The 10,823-nt window shown below is 40.3% G+C and overlaps 1 protein-coding gene across 2 annotated transcripts in view; it reads left to right on the top strand.

The window, feature by feature from the left end:
* The first annotated feature begins 200 nt into the window (after window positions 1-200).
* Window positions 201-10,823, top strand: part of LOC117959222 (leukemia inhibitory factor receptor-like) — a 15,882-nt gene continuing 5,259 nt past the window's right edge. The window contains exons 1-12 of one of the 2 annotated variants that reach the window (XM_034896219.1): window positions 201-461; window positions 3,503-3,654; window positions 4,134-4,285; window positions 4,417-4,658; window positions 4,766-4,889; window positions 6,741-6,883; window positions 6,974-7,119; window positions 7,216-7,369; window positions 7,463-7,524; window positions 9,267-9,483; window positions 10,258-10,437; window positions 10,519-10,620. In XM_034896219.1, coding sequence (XP_034752110.1) covers window positions 368-461; window positions 3,503-3,654; window positions 4,134-4,285; window positions 4,417-4,658; window positions 4,766-4,889; window positions 6,741-6,883; window positions 6,974-7,119; window positions 7,216-7,369; window positions 7,463-7,524; window positions 9,267-9,483; window positions 10,258-10,437; window positions 10,519-10,620 — 1,768 coding nt within the window. In that variant the 5' untranslated portion in view covers window positions 201-367. Of the gene's footprint in view, window positions 462-3,502; window positions 3,655-4,133; window positions 4,286-4,394; window positions 4,659-4,765; window positions 4,890-6,740; window positions 6,884-6,973; window positions 7,120-7,215; window positions 7,370-7,462; window positions 7,525-9,266; window positions 9,484-10,257; window positions 10,438-10,518; window positions 10,621-10,823 lie in introns of both variants that reach the window. The other variant, XM_034896218.1, reaches the window with a different exon arrangement.

Here is a 10,823-nt window from a genome sequence, read left to right as displayed (position 1 = left end):
TGCGTGCAAGTCCACATGGATTTCACAGTAAGTATGAGCTCAAAACGGAAATGCTTTCCAAGCCATGCATCATTGGCTACTTTTGAAAGGGATTGATTGCTGCGGGGCGTAACTTGACACTGTGACTCGTTCTGTTTTCTTCTCACCACTTACTGCCTTCAAAAGATTTGTTCATGTAAGTATTTTGAACTAATCCTTACAAAAATGCCTCAGGAGTCAAGAAACTTTCCCTTTAGTTATTATTTTGGCCCTTAATGAACTGATCTTTTTTTCACAGGTATAAAGTGGAGGTTTCTGATGTATTGTCTATGAAGACGGCACTAAATCCACGAGGGCTAGTTTACATTAAAGGAAGAGCTGATCCCAAATGGTCCTTTTAACGGGGACTATGATGATCCCATGGTTGTTACTGCTCTCGCTCTTCTGCAAGAGCACACAAGATAGAAATGGCCAAGAAAGTGGTGAGTGCGCCGTCCTTTACCTTCTAAGAATACCAGCTGATACTATACTGTAGTAATAGTAGAAGAATGTGGCCATGTTTCCATGCAAATCTAAAATGCAAATTACGTTGTATTTTAAAGCAGACAATGGTCTCTACACTCAACATTTCATGTAGATTGTGAATGTATTATGCTGCCTATTTACTGTGATTATAATTAGAACTGTTTAAACCCAATTTTTGGTTCTAATATTACTTTGTCAGAACGTTTTCGTCTAACATCTACTGACATACTAGTGGCAAAACGAATAGGTAGCCAGCGATATATTTAACCCTTGTTTTGTCTTTCCGTCAAAATTGAAAATCAACTCTTTTGTTGATGCGTTTTATCGAGGTTTTTAACTTTTTCTTACGTTTTTGTCCCTTTGACGCTTTTTTCAATGTTTGTCACTTTTTTGACGTTTTCAACACTAAATAACACTAAGTTATTAACTTTAGTTTTAGAGTTATTTTTGGAATTTATGGTCTATAAACCTCATTAATAGGAAATTAGACCTTATGATTGAGTTAGAAAAATAGAAATTAGGAATTATTTAGACTACAATTAAAGGAATGGATGCTGATGGATAATAACAGACTGGAATATGTAAACTTTTACTCAATACTAGTTCAATTTTTTTAAATAAATGCTATAAAATGCTATATTATTGCATAAGACGCCCCAAAATTAATGAAAGTAGAGATTTGTACTTGCCAAAGAGCATTGTGTGAAATCAATCATGTTATTTTGGGTTATTACAATTGAGTAGTTAAAAAGAACATTGATAGGACAACATGAGGGTTAAGACTAGCATGCAGTTTTGGTTAAAATGGTGGAGTTGCTTAAATGTGACATGCAGTCCAAGACCAGTAATCCATTTCTGAGGGTCCAGTGGAGGGTAGATGCTAGGTAGGACTCGCAAGACGTGTCAATGTCACCACAGGCATACGGTGGAGGCGTCAACTCTTTGACTTCAACACCAGTCAACAGACGTTAATGCAGGGTTTATGTGTCACAAAATGTGGTTCAACGCATTTTCGTGAACAGGTCCGTGTGATACCGTACGAGCTGTTGTTTCGGCGGACATTATGGTTAATTTAGTTTAGTTCAAATTGAGATTAGGCACCAAAATAAATAGTCAAGATTGGTAAGATTGGTCCTGGGTTAAAGGCTTTAACATTAACTGTTTTTGTTATCTCAACAACAGAACTAGCGATTGCTTCTTTCCCATAAAACCCACATGTGACTCACCCACACTAACACACACACACACACACACACACACACACACACACACACACACACACACACACACACACACAAACACACACACAATTGTGTCTGGCTATCTTTGTGGGGACCAGTCATTGACATAATGCATTCCCTAGCCCCTTACCCTAACCATAACCATCAAACCTAAATGCCTAACCTTAACCCTTACCCTTACCCTAACCATAACCTAACTCTAACCCTACTCCTTAAACCAAGTCTTATTCCTCAAAAAGCCCTTTAGCGTTGTGGGGACCAGCATTTTGTCCCCACAAAGGTGTCAGGTCCCCATAAGTATACTGTATTCACAGTTTTTGGTCCCCACAAATGTAGGGTCATCTGACAGGGGAACACAGCGTTGTGACGTGTCTGAAGGATCATCCTGGACACATCAAGGCCACCGATATCTGCCAGCGACAGGTCCCACTCTTGACAACATAGGCATTCTTGCAAAGGGGCACAGCATCATGCACAGCACCCACGGAAAAAAACATCAATTTGCCAGGAGCGCTGGAGGCCTGCCTGTTGCCTTTCTTTCTCTCTCTCTCTCTCTCTCTCTCTCTCTCTCTCTCTCTCTCTACCCTCGTCTGCTTTTCATCCCAACACTCTTACGCAGATGAAAACTGGAGGCCGTCGAACTATGATGACCTGATCCCCATTCTTGAAAAACATTTAACCAATGAGACGCAGCACTGAAAATATTTTAGATAACACAAACCCATAATATCTCTAGCCTACTCCAAGGGTGTTATCATTCCTCTTAAAGTGGACCAACAGATTTTTTTTGTGTTCACATTGTGGGTTCAAAAAAGAGGATTCAGTTTTCTTTCTGGTCCACTTTAGCTCTGACGGGGCCTCTTTTCTCTTTTTGTTCTCATTAAACAGTTTCTTCCCATTTTATCGCGTGTGTCCATGCACTTTTGACAGTTTCTTTTAATTTATAGCTTTCAATTCAACTAAATTGGAGAAAAAACGTGTTCCTGTGTGTTTACGACGGTTGCTGTTTGATTTGTTCTTCGTTCCCTATCTGGAGAAGTGCAGTAGTAGCAACCTATTGGTCGTCCTGTCTCGATAGCTCTTGTAGCATCGTTTGTTTGTTGTTCTAGCATGCCACGTGTGCTTTGTCTACGGCAAGCCAACGGGGCCAAAAAAACATTAGCAAAAGGCAAAACAAACCTGAACACCAGCGTGTTGTGTTCACAATGTACGAGTGAAGAGAACCGAAATGCGGCCTCGAGGTCTGAGTGTGGTTGGCTTCAGAGGGGTCTTGGTCCCTTTTTAGTGTTCACATATACACAAACAATGCTGACTAATAGTACCCTTTAAGGTTACCTGACAAAAAGTTACCTTCATCTGGCGATGACAGTTAAGTTTAGGCACCAAAACGACTAGCTAAGATTGGAAAACAGATTGTAGTTTGGATTAAAACAACAGTTTTCTACCTTGACCACTGTTTCCTGGGTAAGGTCATGTGCTTTCTTGAGGACATGAACTCCCCACCACTGCTTGAAAGCGTTGTTTTATGACCTAGACGTCCACCCCAACCACCTACCAACACAGTGATTCACAATCTTATAAATAAGCAGTCAATGTGGTGTATATCACATCAAATATGTGGAGTGTATTCAAAGTGCATCCAGTACATTACTTTCCATAGTGATGTGTACAAAGGCTTCATGACAACAACCTGCTTGCCACTCTGTGGTTTATGATAAGGACGGTCCTGTAAAATGCACTATGATCATTTTCCTCAGGTGTTATGCATTGTGGAGCTGAGAATCTGAAACTAACCAGCTCCGGTCAGATGATCCTGTTAACATGGGAAGACACCCCTTCCTGCTCTGCAGTACAGGATGTGCTGATCTATGAGCTGGAGGTTCTCATAGCGGACAAGAAAGAACATTATGTAAGTGTTCATTTGCATTACACCAACGTTGCTGACTTCCGTTACAATAACTTGTAGCCAAATGAATAGGGGTGATCCGAGTATCCGGCTGAAACGAGTATCCGGTACGGATAAAGCACTTTTGCCGAGTACAAGTATTATACAAGTAATATGAGTCAATATCCGTGCTCGGATTGAATACAACCCCTCAACTGGCCGCGCAGCGTTCTATGATAATCAGCAATAAATATAACAATTTTTGATCAACTCATATCAATTGCATGCTTAAATAACATACCGGTTAAAGACCCTAACATTTCAAGAGAACCCGACCCACTTCCGGTTTAAATCTGACCACTTCCGGTTTAGGCCCCGCCCAGTCCGAGTACGGATACGGATACAGATAATTCATGTGGTAAACAGAAACAGATACAGATAATGCTGTACTCGCTCATCCCTACAAATGAACACACCTCTAATTTTGTTCTGGAAATGTTTAGGATGAAGTTGCTGTGACGCCTGACCAGATAGGCTCTACTCACTCCTGGAACTGGACGTCATATTTGGCATTGGAGTGTGCTTCCCATTCAGTGAGGCTCAGTTCCCGATACAAAAATCATACAAGCCCATGGAATCAAGAAACTCTTCGTGGTTAGTATTCATTTTACTTACCTCCATGTTTTATTAATCAAAACAATGCTGTCATTATTACACCATTGACAGTCATGACACTGCATAATATGCTTATAATGCTTTTGCAGGGGTTGAAACATCAAAACCACAGGTTTATCCAAAGGACACATTCTTCAGAGTTGACAGTACAGTCACCTTCTGCTGTGTTCTGCCTGCGGGGGAAGTCTTTGACAAAATGTATGTCTCTGGGTATGGTAGTGCTGGTAAACATACCAGGATCAGCAATCAGACCTATGCTTTGACCATCCACCTGAACAAGGCATCAGAACATAGTTGCACTGATGTAAAATGTGAACTGAAAGGTGTCTATGGGGCTTGTGCTTATATTGGTTGTAAGTATGACTTAGTATTGTGCTCAATATTGGAGTCTTAAATTGGCCTACGTCTTAGTAATAATTGCTGGCTGTTTTTTTTTTTTTCAATACCTGCCATCATTTAGACCCACCTAATGTCACGGACCTTCAATGTGAAACCCGAGATCTGCAATCAGTTGACTGCCACTGGACATATAAAGACTCAAGACTAACCTTTAGGAATCCAACAGAATATCATCTACTTGAAAGGTAAACCAAACCGGCTGTGGTCACAGGTTGGAGAACGGAAGAAAACAAAGGCTGTAAGAAATTTGAATCTTAGTAACTAATGTAAGATGGGATTTATTTTGTGAATATTTAATTAACAGATGACCTTTTTTACAGTCACTGAAATAAGTCACATATTTCCATCAGTTGTAGCTTCATAGTGTATTCTGTTCCTTGAGTTAACAAGGGACTATCTAACATGTTGTACCCTGCCGCTAATTCAGTAACATGACACATGAAATGGACCAGAGTCTGGTAGGACTGGGCTAATGTCCCAGAGTCTGGTAGGACCAGGCTGATGTATGAGAGTCTGGTAGGACCAGGCTAATATCCCAGAGTCTGGTAGGACCGGGGTAATGTCCCAGAGTCTTGTAAGACCGGGCTAATGGACCAGCATCTGGTAGGACCAAGCTAACGGACCAGAGTCTCGTAAGACCAGGCTAACGGATCAGAGTCTGGTAGGACCAGGCTAATGGACCAGAGTCTGGTAGGACCAGCCTAACGGACCAGAATCTGGTAGGACCAGGCTAACGGACCAGTGTTTGGTAGAACCAGGCAAAAGGATCAGAGTCCGGTAGGACCAGGCTACTGGACCAAAGTCTGGTAGGACCAGGCTAAGCTAGATTATCCAGTCCAATCAAACTTTTCTGTTCCACCAAACAAGTTCCTTCCTAAGGCTATTTTCCAGCCCCACTGGGGCTTGCTTACAAATTTAAAATGTATAACCTTTATTTACTTCCATAATGGAGGTGTAGTCCTGATTCACTGTTTATGTTGGTGGAAACAAAATAAAAAAACAACAAATAAAATGGAAAATGTGCCACGTTTTATGTAGATGTCCTTGTAACTTTTTTGTTTGTTTTCTACACTGGCAATGGCCCTCTAGATGGCAGCGCATTACAGCTTCAGTACTACCACTTAGGATGCAGTACTAGAATTTTTTAGAAAGTTTGTAAGTTTATTTTATTTTTGTAATTCATACGTTCAGTATTTATTGAGTGTCATTCAAGCCGTTGCCAAATAAGTTTATTAAAAGCTAATTAAGCCCATCCGCTCCATGAAACTCTCTCGGTATTTCGGAGCAGACGCGACATTCGCTCAATTGATGTCTATTCAGGAACGACAACACAGTGCTCATCTTTACCAGATAATGTCCTCTTTTGTAGAATCCATTATGTGTTTTTAATCCTCCGTGTCCGTATCCTACTGTGTGGAGGAGGGACGGTGGAGCGATCACAGAAGGCTTGTATCATGCGGACGCGCCTACAAGGTTCTTGCCATTACTTAGAATTCCTCATGGGGGAACGACAGAAACTAGCTTTAACCATGTTTCAGCTCATTTAATTTAGCTCACTTTACTATTTTGTGCGAACAGTTTGCTTCATTTAATATTATATTTGGCGATTTCTTTTGCGGGGTGCAAATGTTTCATCTAAACAAGTTATTTGCGAGAATATTTGGCAGAGAGACATCTTCTCTGCAACTGGGATTTAAGGTAGCCAAAGACGATTGTGATTGGTTTAATAAATGCAATCATCCTAGAGCGTTTTTTCCTCTTATCCTAGAATTTATTTGTGGTATAGCCAGACATCAGGGCTGTGGAATATGGTCTACTGTCAGCTCTGGATGTAGGAAGAACAAATGAGTTTGCAGCTACAAACTGCAGCTTTCTCAATCCATATAGAAAGCCCTGAGACATGTATTGCTTCAATCAACTACATTTGTCATCATAACTGATTGGCCATCCACATGAAAGGTGGCAAATCTTTCCTTTAAGCATTTTATTATGTATTAAATGAAAAATTTAAGAATTTCGATGCATTTTTATTTCAGTCCGTCAATCTGTGCATGGTCGCCCGAGACAAGATGCACCCAAAAGGTGCTAGTCGATGCTCGCGAGAGAAACTGGACGTTAACAGCAAGGAATCCTCTTGGCACGGTGGAGATTTCCGACACTGCGGACCTGACCAAAAGAGGTATGCCTTTTTTTAAATGTTAGCCTTTCTGTTCTGTTCTGGCAAAGTGCTTATTTGGTGATTGACATCGCATTTTGTCTTATGTTTCAGTGCATATGTTCCCTCCAAAGGGAGTGACAGCTTTGAGTGTGAATACCAGAAATGTCAGCTTGGAGTGGAAATGGACGGTGCAACAGTACTATAATCTCAGTTTAATATGCCAAGTGAAAATTAACAACCATGGTGAAAACAGCATGGTGAGTTGACAAAAATCGGAGGGTGAGACATGATTAGCAAGACTTGTAAAGTTGGATCCTTTTCTGAACTATATTCATCATCACTGTACTTCCCAGAGTGAACACGTTGGAGTTGGTCTTAACTTTGCTGTTTTGAACGACCTGATACCAAATTGGAAATATCATGTGGAAATACGATGCGGAACAGCACACCATTTCTGGAAATGGAGCACCTGGAGCACGAGGGTCAACTTCCATACAAAGGGTGACGGTAAGAAACAAAAAAGTAAAAACTTTTAATCAGTAATGGCAATTCAAGAGTTTCCATGTTTTTGTGGCCACTGATTTTCTTTTTGTCCTATAGTTCCAGATGCTCTTGATGTGTGGATGCAGGTGATGGAAAACCAAATTATAATCATCTGGAAGGTAGGTCAAATGAGTGGGCACCACGTTCTAATAAATTAAGTTGTAATTAATTGCTTTACTTGTTGGTAGTAAATCATTGACTAATCCGTTAATTAATCATGCCTTTTTAGTGCATAGCACACTTAACTGTTAAGATAAAACCGTTGGCATGATTTTATATAACCTGTTTTAGTGTTAAACATGCATGCGACACTTCTTCGGAATTAACTATTTGATACCTTAGTGACTTCTTTCACAAATAGTCTATGTATATTTGCTTATAATATGTTGGATTCATGTGAAGACGTTTTAGTTTGTGAAATAAAAAAATAACAATAATTCGGTCGCCCCCACCCCCCGCGCAGTAACTCTAAAGGAGGACCCCCTGTTGAAGATCTCTGCCTTAAAGCATTAGCCAATGATTTATTAAACCCTCTGAACCTGAGACACTCGCCCACGCGTAAAAACAGCACCTCTGATTCATAGTTTAATAATTTATAAACCATAACAGCTAGCAACTCGCCAAAAGTTGTGTCTAAAACCCGACGAGTTAGCAGTTATGGAGGTCTTTTCCGGGTCCTTCTGGTCTCTACAGGTGATTTTCTATCCAGCCTGGAACTTCCAGCTTTTTGAGGGGTCGTTGAGCTTTAAATTCCAACCGTTACATCCAAGATATATCCACTTTATGTCCATAATTCATCGCGTTTTGGCTCATTTATGCCGCTAGCTCGTTGCTCCGTGTCTGCTCTCGTCTGTTGGGAAGAAAAGGAAGAAGCCTGCCCATATATGGGAGACAACGTCAGCCAAAGAGTATGGAGGCTGAAAGATGCCAATACTCCCAGTCAAACTGTCTAGTATGCAATCAAAGATGCTATAGTGCACAAGATAGATATCTACCGTTTTATAGAGCATAATGGCCTCACTGGTTTGAGATTTGGCGTGTATTTATATTATATAATATATATTTGGGCCTTTTTTGAAGAAATGTAAATAGTCTGTGCTTTATATGAGTCATAATGTTTATTACGTTTATTTTTGCATATAGGAAAACTGTTTTAGACACATAAATGCTTGTGTGGCATTGGTGTGGGTGTAATATTTAAATATGACATTATTATGTTGATTATTGGCATAAGTATATCCCATGAGGGCAAAAGCGTCTGGACTTTCTTTGATAAAATGTATGTATTTTGTCATCTGTATAAGTTATGATGATTATTTCTTCACAGTGTGACTCCCAAGACATATGAGAAGTGTATTAGAGAGTAAAATGGCTTATGTATTACTTATCTGTCTGTGATATCAATACATATTTGGAAGATTCATGTTCCGTTTTATTTATTTATTTGTCCTTAAGGTCCTACAACCGTTTTTAACATTCAAGTGACCTCGTTGCAACCCAAATATTCTAATAACCCAGTTTGTCCTGAAAGAAAGGATGTTCATATCTTGGGCGGATTTTAAACCCGCTGTGTGTCATGGCAGTGTGTGCAGCTTCCCTCCGTGGCACCAGCTATCAGTGTGTTAGTTTAAGGTTTTGTTTTTCCTGCCGAGTGATACTTATTGTGCAAAGAATTTGAATTAGATCGATTGTATGTGGTTATTACTTCACGGCTATGAACCAATCAGATTGCTTGATCTGAGCTACTCGTATTATTAACTTGATAAAGGGTGCCTTGTTAGAAGTGGTGTTGATGAGGACCTATTCTTCATGCGTGTTGGTTTGTTAGTTAAGCTAAAGTCCTGATGCTACCTCTCTGCAGAAGCCACTGCCCCACCAGAGTCACGGAGTCATCGAAGAATATGAAGTGACCTGGACAAAGATCTCAGAGAGAGAGCGACAAAATAGGACCAAAGTGGGTCCCAACAATAATAGCTTTGCACTCAGTCTGGACACCACTGTCGAGCATGTCGTCACGGTTACAGCTAGGAATATAAACGGCAGTTCATCACCATCAACCATCACCAGCTCCAATCCAGGTATGAAGCTAACAGAATTCAGGTTTGAACCTACATTAACTGATTTTCAGATTGTGAAAATGGCAATTTGTTGCTGAACAGTTCCCTTTACAAACTCTGCAGACGCAGGGCGTAGTAAGCATAATTTGTGTGTCTGACTACCCTGCGAATGTATATCTGATATTTAATCTAATTTTAGTTCTGATTTGCTCTGAATCTAATTGCAGCTACAGTGGCTTGAGAAATTTTACACACCCATTCTGAAGTGGATTATCCCCGTCACTAACCTTCTCCATATACAGAGATTGGCATGGTGTAATTTCATTTAGCTTAATGGTTAATGATCTTATGGAAAGTTCCCTATGCCTATCTCTATGTATGGTGAAGTGTATGTAAGTATGGGGGGGGGGGGGGGGGGGGGGGGGGGGGGGGGGGGGGGGGGCTATTTTAATTCCAAAGGCCAAGGGAACTTTATCAGGTTACATAGCATCCTGATCCATGAAATAACAGGCCTTTAATAATAAAAATGTGCCTGCCTCTATGGGAATTTAACATAGGGGGGTGCATACTTATGCCCCCTGTATTTTAAAGAAGAACATTTTTTCATTTAAAAAACATTGACAAAGAAAATTGGTGTCCTTAAAATGTTGGAATTTCCTAAATGTTTTAAATTAAGGCATTAAGATCAATTTCCAAAAGCTATCTTTTTAATCAACTTTAGCCTGGGTGTGTAAACTTTCTCAAGCCGCTGTAAATGTTTATTTCAATATTGACTTCCAAAGTCTTTATTTTCAGACAGAACCCAAGTCAACACTTCTTGGATTATTGGCAGCAACGGTAGCTTCAACCTGTCCTGGTCTGCCAGTCCAACAGCCAGCTGTGGCTACATAGTGGACTGGTGTGCTACCGTAGGAAACTGCACTGTGGAGTGGCTGAAAGTGCCTCCCAATCAGACTAATGCCAGAATATCTTCAAGTAAGCATTATCATTTGCCCAGAAAACAGTTGCATTTTATTTACCTGTGGCACAATACATCCTGTTATTTCTCCACTCTAGAAAACTTCAAAGATGGAATAAGATACACACTGTCAGTATATGCCTGCACCCAGGGAGCTCCAGTGCTACTACAAAGAAGAGAGGGCTATGTTGGAGAGAAAAGTAAGATTGAAATGTTTGATATTTCTGTGGAGTTAGTGTCTAACCAGAAGTGCTTAATGTGCTACAAAATGAATAAATAACATATGCTACAGTATACAGAGTGCAAGGTAGGAGTTATGTATAAGTATTTAGATACAGTGGGTACGGAAAGTATTCAGACCCCTTTAAATTTTTCACTCTTTGTTTCATTGCAGCCTTTTTCC

This window comes from Etheostoma cragini, chromosome 16 (assembly GCF_013103735.1).
Source record: "Etheostoma cragini isolate CJK2018 chromosome 16, CSU_Ecrag_1.0, whole genome shotgun sequence".
Taxonomy (NCBI): domain Eukaryota; kingdom Metazoa; phylum Chordata; class Actinopteri; order Perciformes; family Percidae; genus Etheostoma; species Etheostoma cragini.
The sequence above is the reverse complement of the archived record's forward strand: the minus strand, read 5'-3'. Positions and strand labels throughout refer to the sequence as shown.